The sequence below is a fragment of the Triturus cristatus genome, chromosome 3_1 (assembly GCF_964204655.1).
Source record: "Triturus cristatus chromosome 3_1, aTriCri1.1, whole genome shotgun sequence".
NCBI lineage: Eukaryota > Metazoa > Chordata > Amphibia > Caudata > Salamandridae > Triturus > Triturus cristatus.
Window position 1 is genome coordinate 105844528 of NC_140583.1, and position 19831 is coordinate 105864358.

Below are 19831 nucleotides of genomic sequence, written 5' to 3' on the forward strand. Positions count from 1 at the left end.
TTCGGCAGCAGTAAGGTTCGATCAAAAGGGTAATTTAACGCAGAAGATAGATATTATAAGAGGAGTCAGACAGGGCTGTATTCTGGCTCCTTTGTTATTTACCCTTTATATTAATAACCTAGATTCGGTCCTGTGCGGAGCCGCCAAGGACATTCCCTGTGTGGGGAATCGATTGATCCCTGCTTTACTTTATGCTGATGACGCCGCGCTATTGGCACGCACAGCGGTGGGGCTCCAGCACCTGTTGATCTCCTTTGCCGACTTCATGGGCTCACTGGATCTAAATGTAAATTTTTCCAAATCACACACAATGAGTATAGCAGTGAAGCCCCAAAAAAAAACCGTACTGTTGTGACGGCAATGAAATAACTAGGGTCACTACATTCCCGTATTTAGGTGTTTTATTTGATGACAGGTGCTAATGGGTCCCGCAAAGGAGGGCGAAGAGAAATGCTATGGCAAGATCCACAGGTGAGGTACTCGATTGTGCCCGGAGGCTGGGTGCTAAGCCCGTGCAGGCAATGTTAAATATATATAAAGCTAAGAGCATTGCTATTGCGAACTACGGTTCTGAAATTTGGGGTTATAAAAATTACACAGAACTCCAAAAAGTGGAATTCTTTTTTTTAAGAAGTTTGCTCTCGGACCCCTAATCTATACTTTCGTACATAATCCATCAAGAAGTGGGTATTGGTTATGTGGCTGATTTGATTAGAATGTCCCCTCTTCTTAAATGGATCTCGATCTGGTCTAATCCAGAATTAATGTTAAACCAAGAGATCATACAAGACTGTATTGCACTAGATAGGAACAGCAGTATCCCATGGCTGAGACACCTGAAAAGCACAGCAAAGCTGTTAGGTCACCTAGAATTATTTGATAACCCAGAAATAATATGCAGAAAAGATCTGGTGTGGGCTAAGACCTCATTTTTATGCGTAGCGTCCGTAGAAAGAGAGGCCATGGAACTACTGAAAGCTACTGTCCGTGCCCATCAGATCTTAAAATCCTCCTCTTTTATTAGAGCCCTATTTGGATATAGTTACTAAGCCTCAACATTGCATTCTTCTGACGAGATTGAGGTTTATCTGTTTACATTTTTTATTGGCTGAACCCCTGGGCTGGAGTAAGACAGAGGATCTGGGACCCTGCTCTTGCAATAGTTTTTCGAGGCAGAATACCTTGCACTTTGCCCTGTTTTGTGACAATTATTTACTTATTCGCAGGCTTTTTTTTCCAAATCTTAAAGGACAAAGGTTTCCTGCAGGTTAGACCGGCCCTAACATATCTGCAGATGCTGAGTAGCCCTTGGGAAATTTTTAATATCCAATGGTAATTTTTAATATCGTCAGCTTTTTAGTAGCAGCAGTCAGAGCAAGGAAAAAAAGAAAATAATAATAGTGGGCCTATGTAATTGACTTTTTCAAATGTATACCTTTTCTCTCAACTGTGAAATGTTTTTCTTTCATCCTATATGCACTTTATATCACATCGCTTGAATCTTTTAGAGAGCTTTTCCATATTGGGTGTAGGTCTCCTCTTTTTTTAGACTAATTGATTTTACCCCCTTCAATATGTATTCTATATCTCACTGTTTTAATTTTTATAGAAGTATTTTGTATGTGTATTTTGATATGGAATTGTATTTTAACTATGATTGATTTTGTGTAATATTCGTTTTTTAAGTGATGGGTATTTTTAACATGCTTTTATGGTTTTCAATAACCGAATAAAGTGATTTCGACCGATATCGTAATCGTAACAATACATGAAGTAATGGAACTTCATAAGATTATATCTCATGATTTAAGCAATCATGTGCCACCGTCACGGATACAAGATGCTGAGGCAGGGAGACAGGCAAAGAGATAAATGCAGGTATTAAGCGATGCATAAATGAAATGGCGTCAACTGAACATACTGTGATCCTGGGCAAATCACTTAATCTGCCGGTGCCTACCAAAAATGAATGTCTCCTTGTGTAATGTATCTGGTTCTCATTGGGCACTCCAAAACCTTCAGCTCGAGTTTGTGTGTAAAACAAACTGCAAAACCAAGGATGGTCGCATTCCATTAAATAAATGTAGCCGGTGAAGTGAGGGATCTCAGATCTGCAAATTGAGTTCCTCATAGTTCATTTAAACTTTGCCTTCACAAGGCTGCAGCATAGTTTTATGAGCAGTTATCCAATAATGTGTTATGTGGTGTTTTATAGATATCGCCACCACATGCAACTCTCGGCCTGCCCCAGAGCGCTAGAATCTAAAAAAGACAACTATAAATGTAGACAAACAGGTACAAAAACAGAAATAACACTGAACGTAACTATTAAACCATGTTAACATATGTATTTTCCGAAATGTAATGCGGTTCCAAGTGTTATCTAACTAACCCTAGTATGTGTGACCGGGTTTGAACATGTACAGAGGGGCGGAGCAACTGGATTGTAAGGGGTTAGTTACCCTGTTCCATTGGTGATTGGGAGGCTGCTTTTAGGAAGGGTCTGCCTTTCCAGCCCTAAATGCAACTCACTCAGCCCTCCCTCTCTCACGGCACAATGCGCCTCAGTCAGAGCAGGAGTCCCTCTGTTCCCTTTTGCCTATCATAACCACTTAAGAGGAACCCTATTATTAAAGCAATGGCGCATCCGCACCACTATCCCGCCTTCAGCACGGTGAAAAACACCACCTACTACCGTACACTACCTGGTGTTGCAGGATAGATTATTTCACACTATTACATCTGGCTTTCAGCAGTGCCAGTTGAGGATGTGGGTGAAGCCGAAGGAGTAGGTAGGTGGAGCCAGTGGAAGAAGTGGGTGGAGCCGGGTAAGTGGGTGTGGCCTCTTAAAGAAATTTGAGCACCTGCACTTCATATTTTACAAATTAAGCACTGAGGCAATGCGGTGAATTCCTCCCTTTTCCTCTGCCCTGGCACACTTTTGGTAGCCTAGCGCCAATGCAGGAACCCTTGCACCATGGTGCAAGGGTGCCTGCGTTGCATGCAGGATTGCTTTTGTGCAGGAAGGGACACCTTCCTGCACAAACTCAATTCTGAGAGGCATATTCCTCTTTCTATGTGTGCTGCAGCAGCACACATAGAAAGAAACAAGGCAAAATAAAGATGTTTCTCCTCGTTAGACCTCTCCTGGGACGGTGTATCTTTTTGGCACATTCCCAGGTTTACCAGTTCTGGTAAATCGGGGAATACATTAAAAAACCATGAGAGTTATGTGGGAACACCCATTCAAGGCCCATGGAATGCCTTTCCAGGGTTATGGAGCCACTCAGGGACATGCAAAGTGGCCTTGCGCGGCTTCATAAATCTGACTTAACGTTTACGTGCAAGAGCAACACAAACCAGCTTGTAAATAGGTCCCTCTGTCTCTCTTTCTCTTCATCTCTTTTGCAGTATTCCACTGTCTCTTACATAAAAGCATGAACTTGGGATAGTAAAATAGGACCCAATTTACAAAGCCATTTTCTGCCGCAAAACCAACATTTAGTTCCATCACAGCTCTCTATACACCTGACGGCTATCCATAAGACCAACCACAGCTGTAAAAACGAGTGTGTGGGATTTAATGCAGAGGTGCAATCCCTTTAGTGCTCTCCTTATTGATCAGAGACATCAAAAAATATTAGGAGACACCTCACTCACGGTCTGATAACGGCATGCTTCATCATTGGTGCCTTCTCTCCATCCGAGTAAGACAATACCAAGCAGATGGACACAACCTTTGTTTGGAGTTCAATATAAATGATCTTTCTCTGGATAGAAACAGGGGTCCAGCTGCTTTAAAGATATCTTAGGGTAGAACCAAAAGATTTCTCCTTTATTCTACACTGGGTATGCTTAAAAGAAATGACTCTGGGTGGCTATAGAAAAATGATGTTTCATACCCCCATTGTGGTATTGTCTACGTGTTGTCTACATCTTACATGACTTTGGGGGTCGCTGGATTCCCTCAAGGCTAGGGGGAGCTCCATCTCTACCCAGCATAACACTTCATGCAGAATAAAGGTAACATTTTATTCCCTCATGTCTCCCTCCTTAGACTCATCTGAGACCTCATTTTACTGCGAGGACCTCCCTAATCTATTTCTATAGACTCTTCCCTCCTCCATCTCTGCTTTTCTCATCCAAACCGCCTCGTACTTCTATGATCTCCCAATAAACACGTTCTAGACTCTTTCCCTCTTCTGTAGCTCCATTATCCTTTCCAATCAAACTAACAGACTTGGATTAGCATGCTCTTCATCGACAAGCTCTTTTACGCCTCGTCAGGGGTAGTAAGAGATAAATATAATTACAGAACAATACAATAAGGAATTTCTACATGTACATGCATATATAATTACCCTCTGTCAAGATTTGTTCCTAATTCATCTGCATGGTCGGGTGCTGGCTATCTTGTACTCACACATTGCTCGAGGGTGCTATCGACCCCTTGCCACCACGATGTTGGGTGGACACACCATCGCGGATATGGATCTGACCGACCGACCTCCGGTCGGCGGTCCCGACTGCTTAATTATGATGCGCCCGCACATGGTGCAGTCGCATATTCACATTTCTCTATGGGAGCATGTGCTATGGCTGTAAACCGGCCCTAGCACAAGCTCCCATAGGGAAATGGGAGGTTGTGTTTATCCCTGCACCGCGTGGCAGGCACCTCAGGGTGCCTGCCACACGGTGCAGGGATCAGTGGTACCCCCTCAGCCCTCAACCGAAGGCCGAAAACAGAAGGAACCCTGATAGGGGCCTCCAAATTTGCTTTACATGTCAGAAAGCCTGGCATGGAAAGCCTGCCGGAAACTGTGTATCATAATCCGGACGGCATCAAACGCAGTTCATATGAATTACGGGCCGGTCTCCAACTGGCCGACGGACTCCTTGAGCCCGTCGGAATCCAGACGGAATGACCTACCCGTTTCACTTCCGACCCCCTAAATTGTAATTAGGTGGTCGGTAGTGAAACCGACAATCTCGGTGCGGAAAGCCTCTGACCTAAGGTTGGAGGCTTACCGATAATAATCAGCCCCACAGTAGTGACAGGGTGAGTTAGGTGTACTGGAGGCACTTCACCCCATCTGTCTGTGCCAGTGTGTGACTATGGCCCTCATTACGATGTTGGTTGGAGTTGCCTCCGACTGACACTGTTGCGAATTGGGAACCGACCAACGTCAGGTCTGTGGTTCCGGCCGCAGTCTTTGGATGCGACAGCACATGGTGCAGTCGGAAACTCCTATTTCTCAATGGGAGCTTGTGCGGTGGGTGGAAAACTGCCCACAGCACAAGCTTCTTTCGAGAGATGTGAACATCTCTACACCGTGTGGTAGGCACCTCAATGTGCCTGCCACACAGTGCAGAGATGTTCGGGATGGCACCATAGGTGCCACCCAAGCCCTGATGCAGAGGGCCAGGGCGAAACGGGCCCCTGCTGGGGGCCGCCAATGTTGCTTTCCAACAGCCTTTCCATGTCGGAAAGACTGACATGATTAGGCTGTTGGAAACCGGTATCATAATCCCGACTGCTGAAACACCGTCCTTAAGGGATTATGAGACCTTTCCAAATGACCAACAGGCTCCATGAGCCCGTCGGATTGTGTAAGTCGGTCCCTCCGACTGCTGCCTCCCACCGCACTCATCGTAATGCGTCAGTCAGACCGCAGCAGTAGATGCGACATGCCATCGATTGCAGTCCGAACCGCATCATAATCAGGCCCACAGTATGTAGTAGAACATTGGTTGCGGAATTTGCAAGTGCAGTTGTGATGCATTTTGGATTGAAGGAAGGTATAATGAGCCTTGGGGTTCACTAACAAAATATCGACTACCAAAATATCTTCATACCAAATTGCTGTGCTCCACACAGCCTCCTCATTGCTGTGCTCTACGTTGTCCCCCTCATTGCGGAGCACCACGCAGCCCCCTCCTTGCTGTGCTCCACATTGTCCTCCTCATTGCAGTGCTCCACGCTGCCACCCTATTGCGGTGCTCCACGCAGGCTGCTCATTGCGGTTTACCATGCACACCCCTCATTACGGTGCACAACGCAGCCCCTTCATCGCGGTGATCCACACCCACCCCCCTTAGTGCTTTCCTCCACGTTGTCCCCCTCATTGCTGTGCTCACGCAGCCTCCTCAATGCTGTGCTCCACGTTGTCCCCTTCATTGCTGAGCTCCACGCAGCCCACTCACTGCTGTGCTCCACGCTTCCCCCTCATTGCTGTGCTCCATGCAGCCCCCTCATTGCTGTGCACCACGCAACTGCCTCATTGCAGGCTCCATGCTGTCCCCTCGTTGTGCTCCACACAGCCCCCTCATTGCTGTGCTCCACGTGGCCCTTTCATTTCTGTGCTCCATGCTGCCCCCTCATTGCGGTGCTCCATGCAGCCCCCTCATTGCTGTGCTCCACGTGGCCCCCTCCTTTATGTGCTCCATGCAGCCTCCTCATTGCTGAGCTCCACGCTGCTCCCTCATTGCAGTACTCCATGCAGCCCCCTCTTTGCTGCACTCCACGCTCCCCCCTCATTTCTGTGCCCCATGCTCCCTCCTAATTTCTGTGCTCCATGCAGCCCCCTCATTGCTGTGCTCCACGTTGTCTCCCTCTTTGCTTTGCTCCACTCAGCCACCTGAATGCTGTGCTCCACGTTGTCCTCCTCATTGCTGTGCTCCATGATGCCTCCTCATTGCGGGGCTGCACACTGCCACCCCATTGCGGTGCACCACGCAGCCCACTCATTGCTGTGCTCCATGCAGCCCACTCATTGCTGTGCTCCATGCAACCCCCTCTTTGCTGCACTCCACGCTCCCCCCTCATTTCTGTGCTCCATGTAGCCCCCTCATTGCTGTGCTCCACGTTGTCTCCCTCATTGCTTTGCTCCACTCAGCCACCTGAATGCTGTGCTCCATGTTGTCCTCCTCATTGCTGTGCTCCATGCTGCCTCCTCATTGCGGGGTTGCACACTGCCACCCCCATTGTGGTGCTCCACGCAGCCCGCTCATTGCTGTGCTCCACTCAGCCCCCTCATTGCTGTGCTCCACGTTGTCTCCCTCATTGCTTTGCTCCACTCAGCCACCTGAATGCTGTGCTCCAGGTTGTCCTCCTCATTGCTGTGCTCCATGCTGCGTCCTCATTGCGGGGCTACATACTGCCACCCCATTGCGGTGCTCCACGCAGCCCACTCATTGCTGTGCTCCACGCAGCCCACTCATTGCGGTGCTCCATGCAGCCCCTCATTGCTGTGCTCCACTTTGCCCCCACTGCTGTGCTCCATGCTGCCTGCTCATTGCTGTGCCCCACGCCGCCCCCTCGTTGCTGTGCTCCACGCAGCCCCCTCATTGCTGTGCTTCACACATACTCCACAATGGCCACTCCTAAGGGCACCCATATGCTGCAGCATGCTATGCCAAGCACCTGGGGAAATATGAGATCACGCCTACACTAATGGACCTCCACTCATTCCCCTTGGCATTCTGGACCATCTTTAAAACCAGCTGTCAGCAAGTCATTATGACTGGTACCCCAGCCTACCTGGCTGACAACCTCATCACATCCTGTGGCTCTCAGCATATCCTCAGTCAGGACACCACTAGGCTGGTAATGAAGACATGCAAAAATGAAACAACCTCCTGAAGCTCACATCTTTCCTGGCACAGGAGTAAAGGCGGAGATGCAGGGGTGCTTGTGGTGAGCTCAGACCTCCTGCTCCTCACACATCTCCTGGCACAGGAGTGAAAGCAGTGATGCAGGAGGGCTTATAGTGAGCTCTGCCTCCTGCAGCTCATACTGCTTCTGGCATAGGAGTGAAGGCAGTGATGCAGGAGTGCTTTCTGTGGGCAGCTCTGGAACTCCTGCAGCTCACACCGCTCCTGGCATAGGAGTGAAGGCTGTGATGCAGGTGTGCTTGTGGGGAGCTCAGACCTTCCGCAGCTCATACTGCTCCTGGCATAGGAGTGAAGGCTGTGATGCAGGTGTGTTTGTGGGGAGCTCAGACCTCCCGCAGCTCACACATCTCCTGGCACAGGAGTGAGAGAAGTGATGCAGGAGTGCTTGTAGTGACCTCTTCCTCCTGCAGCTCATACTGCTCCTGGCATAGGAGTGAAGGCTGTGATGCAGGTGTGTTTGTGGGGAGCTCAGACCTCCCGCAGCTCACACATCTCCTGGCACAGGAGTGAGAGAAGTGATGCAGGGGTGCTTGTAGTGAGCTCTTCCTCCTGCAGCTCACGCCGCTCCTGGCATAGGAGTGAAAGCAGTGATGCAGGAGCGCTTGTAGTGAGCTCTTCCTCCTGCAGCTCACGCCGCTCCTGGCACAGGAGTGAAGGCTGTGATGCAGGTGTGCTTGTGGGGAGCTCAGACCTCCCGCAGCTCACACATCTCCTGGCACAGGAGTGAGAGAAGTGATGCAGGTGAGCTTGTTATAGGAAGCTCAGAACCCCTGCTGGTCACACCTCTGCGGGCACAGGAGTGAAAGCTGTGATGCAGGAGCGCTTGTAGTGAGCTCTTCCTCCTGCAGCTCACGCCGCTCCTGGCATAGGAGTGAAGGCTGTGATGCAGGTGTGCTTGTGGGGAGCTCAGACCTCCCGCAGCTCACACATCTCCTGGCACAGGAGTGAAAGCTGTGATGCAGGAGTGCTTGTAGTGAGCTCTTCCTCCTGCAGCTCACGCCGCTCCTGGCATAGGAGTGAAGGCTGTGATGCAGGTGTGCTTGTGGGGAGCTCAGACCTCCCGCAGCTCACACATCTCCTGGCACAGGAGTGAGAGAAGTGATGCAGGTGAGCTTATTATAGGAAGCTCAGAACCCCTGCTGGTCACACCTCTGCGGGCACAGGTGTGAAAGCAGTGATGCAGGAGCGCTTGTAGTGAGCTCTTCCTCCTGCAGCTCACGCCGCTCCTGGCATAGGAGTGAAGGCTGTGATGCAGGTGTGCTTGTGGGGAGCTCAGACCTCCCGCAGCTCACACATCTCCTGGCACAGGAGTGAGAGAAGTGATGCAGGTGAGCTTGTTATAGGAAGCTCAGAACCCCTGCTGGTCACACCTCTGCGGGCACAGGAGTGAAAGCTGTGATGCAGGAGCGCTTGTAGTGAGCTCTTCCTCCTGCAGCTCACGCCGCTCCTGGCATAGGAGTGAAGGCTGTGATGCAGGTGTGCTTGTGGGGAGCTCAGACCTCCCGCAGCTCACACATCTCCTGGCACAGGAGTGAGAGAAGTGATGCAGGTGAGCTTATTATAGGAAGCTCAGAACCCCTGCTGGTCACACCTCTGCGGGCACAGGTGTGAAAGCAGTGATGCAGGAGTGCTTGTAGTGAGCTCTTCCTCCTGCAGCTCATACTGCTCCTGGCATAGGAGTGAAGGCTTTGATGCAGGAGTGCTTGCTATGGGAAGCGCAGAAACTCTGCTGGTCACACCTCTCCTGGCACAGGATTTAAGGCAGTGATGCAGGAGTGCTTGCTGTGGGGAGCTAGGTACCCCTGTAGGGCACGCCTCTCCTGGCACAGGAGTAAAGGCAGTGATGCAGGAGTGCTTACGGTGACTCAGACCTCCTGCAGCTCACACTTCTCCTGGCACAGCAGTGAAGGTAGTGATGCAGGAGAGCTTGTTATAAGAAAGCTCAGAACCCCTGCTGGTCACACCTCTGCGGGCACAGGAGTGAAAGCAGTGATGATGCAGGAGTGATTATGGCAAAGGAATGAAGGCTGTGATGCAGGGGTGCTTGTTCTAGGAAGTTCAGAACCCCGGCTTGTCACACATCTCCTGGCACAGGAGTGAAAGCAGTGATGCAGGAGTGCTTGTAGTGAGCTCTTCCTCCTGCAGCTCATACTGCTCCTTGCATAGGAGTGAAGGCTGTGATGCAGGAGTGCTTGTGGGGAGCTCAGACCTCCCGCAGCTCACACATCTCCTGGCACAGGTGTGAAAGCAGTGATGCAGGAGTGCTTGTAGTGAGCTCTTCCTCCTGCAGCTCACGCCGCTCCTGGCATAGGAGTGAAGGCTGTGATGCAGGTGTGCTTGTGGGGAGCTCAGACCTCCCGCAGCTCACACATCTCCTGGCACAGGAGTGAGAGAAGTGATGCAGGTGAGCTTATTATAGGAAGCTCGGAACCCCTGCTGGTCACACCTCTCCTGGCGCAGTAGGGAAGGCAGGAGTGCTTGTGGGGAGCTCAGACCTCCTGCAGCTCACACCTCTGCTGGCACTGCAGTGAAGTCAGTGATACAGGAGTGCCTGTTGTAGGAAGTTCAGAGCTCCAGCAGCTAACACCTCCCCTGGCACAGGAGTGACGGCAGGGAATTTAGAGTGCTTGTGGAGAGCTCAGCACCCTTGCTGGTCACACCTCTGCTGGCACAACAGTAAAGGCAGTGATGCAGGAGTGCTTGTGGGGAGCTCAGCCCTCCTGCAGCTCACACCCCTGCTGGCACTGCAGTGAAGGCAGTGATACAGGAGTGCCTGTTGTAGGACGTTCAGAGCTCCAGCAGCTAACACCTCCCCTGGCACAGGAGTGACGGCAGGGAATTTAGAGTGCTTGTGGAGAGATCAGCACCCTTGCTGGTCACACCTCTTGTGGCACAGGAGTGAAGGCAGTGATGCCTGACTGCCTTCACTCCTACACCTCACACCTCTCCTGACATAGTGAAAAGAGTTATGAGGCATGCTTGTTGTAGGAAGGTTAGACCCTCTCTGGCACATGCCTCCCCTGGCACAGGAGTGAAGGCAGTGATGCAGGAGTGCTTGCTGGAGGATGCTCAGACAGTTGCTCCCGCCTCCCCTGCAAGTGAGTGAGGGCATTAATGCAGGAGTGCTTGTTGTAGGGGGCTCCTAACTAATACAGTTGACACCCCTCCTGCACAATGGTGAAGGGAGTAATATGGTGTACTTGTTATAGGAACTCAGACCTCCAGCAGGTCCAGTCTCCCCTTGATTTATGGGGCTGTGTGTGATGATGAGTGGAGTCAGAGCTCCACAACCCTGGGGTTAATAGAGGAGTGCTAGGTATGTGAGGGTAAGAGCACAAGTCTCTCTCTCTCTCTCTCTCTCTCTCTCTCTCTCTCTCTCATATTGGGCCTCCAAAACTTCAGAAATAGAAGCAGTTTGCTTCTACTTCACTTGGTACAATTGAGCTGCTGTCAAGCATATTTCCAGGACTAGTTTGAGTTACTAGTCCAGGCCATACAAATACATACTTATGCTACAGAAAGACATACACTAACTTTGGTGCCCCACCTATCTTCCCTACCATCAGAAACACAGGCTTACATAGCTACACATAGACAGATCGTATTACTCAACATTGAATCGCACTGTTTAATGGCCTGGTACGTGGATCGTATATTATAAACTAATGTGGATACCAAACCCAAACAACATATATGTGGAGTTCCACACTAAGACCATTCTTAGATGTTTCCTGTGTTGGGGTAGTAGGAATGCAATATATGTTGCTATAGGAGTAGGCAATATATGTGAAAGGCCCCTTGGCCATCCCATTAGAGTGGGACCACTGACACACGTATACGTATTAATTATGGTGCAGCCTTTACACAAAAACATGAAACTTTGTTATTTTTGCCCAGATAGTTACGGCTATTTTCTGCCACCAATGAGTAGGGAATGATAAGGGTTATTTTGCAAGAATGCGTTGTTGTATACGTTTCTTGTTCAGGTCTGAGGCATTCCTATCGCAGGGACGCAGCTGATTGGATGGATACATATCCTGTGAGATGAAGGAGAGAGACATGTTTTCACTGAGGTCTCCTGTCTTGCCTATCACAGAAGAGGCCTGCCAAGAGGCACTTTATTTGAAATCTTTTTAGATTCTTCGATGAACCAAATAAATACTTCCCAAGGACACAGTGCATTTAAAATGCCACTTCCCAGAGTGGAGCCTCGAAGGATTGTTAAACTGGCTGGCATCCATTTTGTTCTTGTTAGCGACTCCACCATCTGCGCACAGATTGGGATTCCTACAGATCTGATTGGCTACACGCCTTCACCTCATCGGACTCGTCTAACTTGTGACTTCCATCTGTTTTGTCGCGGAATCCATTTACTGACAAGTTTCAAGCATGTGATGGACTTCCAAACAGAACAAAAGTTACTTACCTGTAACTGAAGCTTTCTTATCTTTTATAGATTCATACCCTTGAATTATTCCCCATCCTCAGACGTCTCTCCCTGTAGAGAAAGAGCAATAACAAAAGCGTGTGAATCTATGAAAGATCCAATAATGAAGAATACAGAATGGCTTTGAGATGTTTAGGCATTCCTTTTTTTATCGAAGCGACTTACAAAAAGCTACATAAACTGCTTCTGCCACCCATGCAGACTTTCTTTTGGGATTGGAAACAGCAATCTTGTGTTTTGTATCAACAAAGACTCCAGTGAGGGTTGTGCTCCTCTGTTTATGTTGGTCATGTTGCAAAAATGTTTGTACCTCAGCAGTAACCATAACCCCTCTAGCAATATACCCATAATTTGCATTTTTAGAATCACGAACCCATGGTCTTCAGTTGACTATCATAGGAGGCACAGTGAATCAGCGAGCAGCAGACCTTGTTCTAAATGTCTTGGCATGTCCCTCTCTGATGTAGTTATTGAATAAGTAAAAAGAGGGGTGGCTGCTCCCCCAGATATACATAGTAAGAAGGTACAGGACAGACACCGGCTGGCAGAGGAAGAAAACGCGTTGTGAGACGATAGGAATACATCTTGCCACCATGGAGATTGCAAAAACCATGGCATTATGGGGGTATGTTTATGTATCAGTCTAATGAAAAAGCATGCCCATAGCCATAAAAGCGCCACCATTGTGTTTAAGTCATAGTAATCTATCTTTAACCGCATTTTAAGAGCTCAACGATAACTACTCAATATTCTTCAATATGTTTCGAACTGAACATATACTGCCATTTAATAATGAAGCACCATAGTCCGGATAAGGTGGGTTTGAAAAAACCATTGACTTAAGTTAACCCCTTTCTAGTCGATGGTGGCAAAGCTCCCAATCACAACACATCAGACCACATATTTTGTTCAATATTTTTTGGTTTTATTGTGAAAAATATTTGCCATTTTCTCTTAGCTGAAATTCCTCAGATTTTTGACATTATGACATAGTTCGTAATTTCCTATAAAGTAAGTTTCAATGTTACAGGGGCATTTTGTCCACTTGTCATAGCTCAGGGTATTCGGAGCGAGGGCAGCATTCGGGCAGCATCTACTTACATATCCAGACTTTGGTGATGCCAGATGTATATCTATCGATTGTCACCCACGTTGCTACCCAGGAACCGAAGAAGAAAAACAAGCGGCACACCTTAGAACTGCACAATACTTTATGGTGCTCAAAGACGACACGTTTCGGCGAAAGCCTTTTTCGAGTGAGTTCATGCGCGTAACAGCCCACAGAAATTGACATACAATTCACAGGCAGAGAAGAAATACTGTGTACATAACTCAATTGTTCCAGACTACAATGAAATTCATCTCAAGTGAGTTTTGAAACTGCAAAGGTACCATCATTTGGCTATATTTAAAGTCCAAATTTAACAATTCGAAAGTTTTTTTTACTGTGACATGGTCATTTTGTCAGGGTGCGAACATCACATTGATTGAGTATAGTACATTACCAATAATAACAATGACAATGAGGCAAGGACAGATATCACACTTATATATATATATATATATAAAAAAAATTGATATGCGCACCCTGACAAAATTGACGATGTCACAGTAAAAAACTTTCGAATTGTTAAATTTTGACTACATATATATAGCCAACCGATGGTACCTTTGCAGTTTCAAAACTCACTTGAGATAAATGTCATTGCAGTCCGGAACAATTGAAATATGTAAACAGTATTTCTTCTCTGCCTATGAATTGTATGTCTATTTCTGTGGGAGGTTGTGCGCATGAACTCACTTGAAAAAGGCTTACGCCAAAACGCGTCGTCTTTGTGCACAATAAAGTATTGCGCAGTCTTAAGGTGTGCCGCTTGTTTTTCTTCTCGGGTTCCTGGGAAGCAACGTGGGTGACAACACATGGATGGCAGCTGCCGCCGCCGCAGGCACCAGCACCGCAGGAGGGAGAAATTTTGGTAGTCGATAGTTTGTCTGTAATATTTTTGCACGACGTTATTAAATTAGCAGCGGCCGCTGCAGGTAAGAGCGGTGGGGCCAGATGAGGGGGGAGTTTAAGAGACGACCACAAGGGAAAATGAATTATTTATTTAAGTTTTCCTCATGATCATCTCTCAAAATATCACCTCATCTGGCCACACTGTCCCACCGCTCTTACCTACAGCGTCTGCGGCTGTATTAAATTCACAATATTCTGGTACTATAGCTACACTGAGCATTCTCTAGATGATCTGCAGCCTCTCTATATACAACTTTTTTGTAAATTAGCCTTACAGAGATCTATTATTCCCTGAACAAGTGACAGATGAATTGTGAACTTATCTCTCCACACACAGTTGGGTGTCACTCACTATCGGGTACATGTCCAAATAACTTTTACAGAAATATTGTCCAAACTCAATATCGCGTCTTAAATAGAGTTGACAAAAATATCATCCCTTTGGTTGTAGATTAAAAACTGCCATTGGGTGGTATTTTGTCAACAATATTTTGGACACAACATATCTGTACTGACAAAAATATTATGGTACCCCATTGTCATGGTCAGTATGCCAGCTAGCCATCACATATGCTGTTTGCTTTCTGTTAAAGACTACAACACACCTTCACACGGGCTATTATCAGAAATATTGATTGTAAGCGCTACACCACCAATACTTAGCCCTATCAAATAATGCCTAGCTAAACAAATGACTGCTGGAGTCCCAAATATATAACTTACAATATAAGAAATATGTAGTATACATTATGGAAGCTATTTACTAAGGCTTGTGTGGGGCAAAGTAACACATCAATTTACTTATCCTCATAAAAGCCTAGAGGGTAGCATAACATTTAGCATCCCTTAATAATCCCCCCAGCCCCATATATCTTCTAGTAACAGTGGACTCTGAATTAGACTACAATTGAATACCAAACCCCCGGCTTTCTTCTCTAATAACTGTGAAGCGGACTCTAAAATGCAGTTTCAGTGGTTTTGAAGAAGTTACGAAAACTTTACTATAGGGTAGGTGGGTTCTTCTGTAGCTAGTCATGGTCCCAATGATTGTAGGACCACTTTAGCACTTTTCACTGAATAAATATATACACTTCAAACCCACATGGGCTTAGGTAGACAAGAAAAAAGTCAAACTTTACCGCAACTTCCTTTTAAATGACATTTACAAATATTGTGTGCCCAATTAAAAATGATGCACTTGACTTCTTTTGATGGTGATGGTCCCAAGATGCAGGATCTGGCATATTACGCGCAGTGAATAGATTCTGACATAATAAAATATATATTTACATAGCTGGATTTGAAATTTGACTCATGTAATTACCATTAAAGTCCGGGTTTGTAGGGCTCATCACATAAAAAAGAAATTGAAAAGTGAATATCTTGTAGTCAATTCTCTAGGTAATTGAAGTGCCTTAAAACATAGCACACGCCAAAGTTATATCGGGCCACCATGATCATAAATATTTCGGGTGTAGACTTTAAGGCATAACTGAGGCCTTTTAGAATGAAAAGGAATATCAGTTGACAATGGTGAAGACATGATTCAGTGACACTGGCAGTGATGTTGAGGGGATTCAGTGACTTCAGCAATATTTGGCCAGGGACTGGGGGGAGGTGAAGGGCTTTTGAAATGCCATGGGTGATGTTCAATGACACTGGCGTGTTGGGGATTCAATGATGATGTCATTGAGTTTGGCAGTGCTCTAGGTAGCCTACAGTCAGCACCAGTAATGCTATAGCTGGGATTCAGTGATGTTATTGACGGGGCACAGTGACATTGCCAATACTAAGGGCATGGATCAGTAACATTTATAATAGAATGGGTGGTGTCCAGTGACACTGTGGGTTGAGCTCAGTTATATTACAATAGTATGGGCAGGGTTCAATGACATTGACTACTATGGAATTCAGTGATGTCAACAGGAAGTGTCTCATATAGTGTTACCCAAAAAATGGATATGAATGTATGCAAGCATCAAGAGATAGTGGAGGAAATGGGAACATCTTTTGGTGGATGTCTATGGAGTTTCTGGTTCAGTTTTTGGATCCTGAGATGGAGTGGGAAGCACTGGTGGGAATATTACGGAATGGTGGAAGAAATTACAAGCTGCTGTGGATATTGCATAAAACTGAAAAACTAGCATTGAATGTTAAAGAAAATGTAAAGGGAATGTATGTGGGATTGTGAAAGAGATGCAGATAAACAATTGCAAGACAAAGGTAACAATATGAAAAAATATAAGAAACTCCTGAGAATCTCACGGGGTAACCGAAGAGTAGGGAAAGTAAAAAACATTTGGAAAAGGAAAGTAGGGCAGAGTACAGTTGTTGTGGGAAGAGTAGATCAAGGGAATTATCAACCAGTCCAAACAATGCTTCCACAAATGGTCAAACAACATAGTCTGCTGTATTTGACACAAGGCACTACAATGCATTACCCTTGGCACTGATATGGCTACAACAGCCTCACACATTTGCAACCAATGTCTGAGCCACATGCTGACTGTCATAAGATATTATGGTAATTACAAATTTGTTCTGATATAATTACAGTTCCATCACTGTGCTGAGCTCTTCAAACAATGGACTCTTATCCTGTACAGATGTCCTGAGAAGCTCAGTCCTTGTAGACCAGTGAGCTCAGAGGCACACATTTCTACTCCTTCTCATAACAACTGGCAGGTCCATAGAGTGTCATCAGTGGTTGTAAGGCATGCAGAGACATTGGGACCAAAACCCTTAACAGTAGAGAGTTTGCTCTTTACATTCAGGAGTACTGTAAGGAAGGGGGTGGTATAGAAGTCATGAAGTCTTGCATGTTCTATACCACTGCTTGGAAAGGACACCTGAGAGCATATCAGGATGTAAGGTTACCATCTGATGTACATATCTGCGCATGCAGTAGCCTCCTTAATTGGGTAGAATCCCCAGCACTTAGGTGAAATCTTCTCCACCGGGTGAGAAGCACAATGTTTTCATTGTCAAGTTACTACAAAGCAGAATCCTTTGCCAGTGTTGATCCTTTTTCCTCTGAACCTTTGAGCAGTCCAGAATTCTGAAACTATGAATTGATTTTGAAAAGGGAAAACTCATTTTGGCTGCATCGCTGATATAATTCGTTGTTTGGTGGCAAGGATGTAGCAGTCAATATCTTGCGAAAAATATAAGTATGATATCACGGAGGCAAGATGGGCTATTTGAGTTTCTGATATGGACGGTCCATTTTTGTAATAATTTTTAGACTACTTTGAAATTTCACTAACTGTAGGCAGGAAAGCGGCCAGAAGAATACATTTTCGTACCATAGCGCAAAAGTTTTAAACTGAGGGGATGCTGCAAAAATGAATAAAGCTGTCAATAAGCGAGTATTCCCAAATGAAGGCCAAACAAGGAGCAAGACATTAAACTTCCTCCACTAAACTCCATCCATTACAGAATGCATGGGAAACTGGCGGAACAAATGAATGTGGTGGTGTGTATGTGCCGTAGTTGCTTATGTATATTAATGACAAGCAAGTCCTTTGAGGACTAATGACACCCAATGTGTCAGCTTGCATGCTTAGTGCTTGAATTCCAATTCCCTGAGTTGCTCATCCAGTCCACAATTTTCTTTGCATTCTGGGAATTTTTTGTCCATCTGGAAGGATGATATGAAAAGACTGCCAACAGAATGGAAAGAAAACTCCTGGACAGGAAGTGCCACTTGCGCATTGAATCAGAAACCTTGCAAGCTTTGTGCACAGGTTAGGATTTTATTACACCCAGATGACAACAGCAGCTGGTAGACCTAGAACACCATTGTCAACTGGAATTCAACAAGCCAATGTGTATCACCTTGTACTCCTGGCCGGCCACTTATTGCCTTTGAACGGCGAGTATTACAAAGTCATAGTCAAGTCACACACCCAACACAAGTATGGACATGTTACTAGCAAGCCTATCCCTACCACCTTCCAAAGACATCATTGTGTTGCCAAGTATCCCAGTTTCCCAATAGCTCTGTCCAGGTCCACAGCCTTTACTACAGCTATTCATTACCCACCCTAGTGTGGGATTAGTTCTTTGAGCAAAAGCTTTGCCACAATCATAGCATCACATCGGTGTGTTGGATAGGCTTCAACCCATTTTGAAACAATGCACACCACCACCAGAACTGACTCCTTTCTCAAAAAGAACGTGAATGGCCATTTAGGAGTCATCTTGATGGCTTAAGCTTGGACCAAAGTTACACACTTTCAGTTATCGTGTTAGCAAAGGTGTTCCTGCTGAAAAACAAGCTATATTTTCAAGTTTGGGTGCACGTGCATTTTCATCCTGGGTTCACATAAAAAGCAGGTGTCCCCAGCCGGTGATGACAATTGTCAGTCTTGGATTATCTGCCTTGCCTTTGCCTTGGCGAAAGCAGAGGGGTTTCTTCTGCAAGTCTGAAGATGCTTGGATGCTGGGACTCAATCATGATTGAAAGCAGACAAGGGAATGCAAGGATGGGCATCAGTAGCACATTGCATCTCTGTTAAGTTCCAGTCCCAGTTCTTGTACTGGACAGGGGAAGGAGGAAAGTGCAGGGAGCTGCAAATCCCTCACAGATGAAGTGGGTTAAGCCCCAATATTCATGTCACGTTTCTGTTGGCTTTGCATGTCCTCTGGAGGGACCAGTTGGTCCTTGGGGTCACTGGCGTCACCCTGTGGTTCCTTGGGCATTAAGTTGACCATTTCTTGGGACTTGCTAGGATCGCCGTTCATCCCGCCAGCCTGGCCTCCTTCCGCAGCACCACCACTGCCATTTATCACCAACTTCTTCTTGTGCCCACATCTGTTTCGGGAAAAAAATCACAAAAATTACTCATAATGTTCTGAATATTCACATTTTTACAGCGGGGATAAAGTTATAAGCAACACCTAATTCTGTCAGTTTTTTGTTGGTGCTATCAACAAACTACAGATAGAATTTGGAAACATTGGGCTAATGCACACTCAGTGGAGTTTCAAAGCTGGGCTTAATTGTCGATACAGAGAACCACCCCTAATGTCCCACAAATGAAAGGGAAACTTAAACCCTTCCTGTTTTAACAACCTTCGATACAGGGATGTCTGCTATGTAACTTCCTCATAACTTCTGCAGGGAAAATACATTGAAAATTGTCATAAGTTTCATTTTTCACACAGAGGAATGAAATAGGTTTAGGAAAATACACTGGACAAGGAGTGTCGGCCTGCTGCTTGGCTTGATTCCGCTGTGCCAAGATTTAGGCGGTTCTAAGTAACCTCCTGCATCCTTTTGAGATAACTCTGGCCACTTACTATCTACCAGCCTCATTCTCAGACAACAGACAGGCTGACACACCACCCACCTCCCCATGCCATTCCGACCAACTCTATCTGGAGGCACGCCCACTTCTCAGGCGCATCCTCAGAGGCCTTTGCAGATCCAAACATAATTCTATCAATGACATTTTTATTAAAATATTTCAATTGAACTGAATTCTGTGAAATGATTTGACTGGCCCCTGTAATTTGCAGTGCCCCCTATATCAGCTTTCAATGTAATCTATTAATAGAATCTGAACCCTGTTAATGAATTTGAGAATCAATTATTTATTATAGATTGGTACATCTTTGGGTACCTTAAGGTGCTTTCTAATGAAATTCTAGTGTGCATGAGTCAAGTTAACTATTGAAACCTATTTTGC

At 46.2% G+C, this 19831-nt stretch overlaps 1 protein-coding gene across 1 annotated transcript in view; it reads right to left on the reverse strand.

Moving 5' to 3' along the window:
- Positions 1-16529: 16529 nt before the first annotated feature.
- CD44 (CD44 molecule (IN blood group)) overlaps positions 16530-19831 on the reverse strand; it is a 208800-nt gene continuing 205498 nt past the window's right edge. Inside the window, exon 8 of the mRNA XM_085643495.1 lies at positions 16530-18954. Within this exon, the coding sequence (XP_085499621.1) occupies positions 18738-18954 (217 nt within the window). The 3' untranslated portion in view covers positions 16530-18737. The remainder of the gene's footprint in view (positions 18955-19831) is intronic.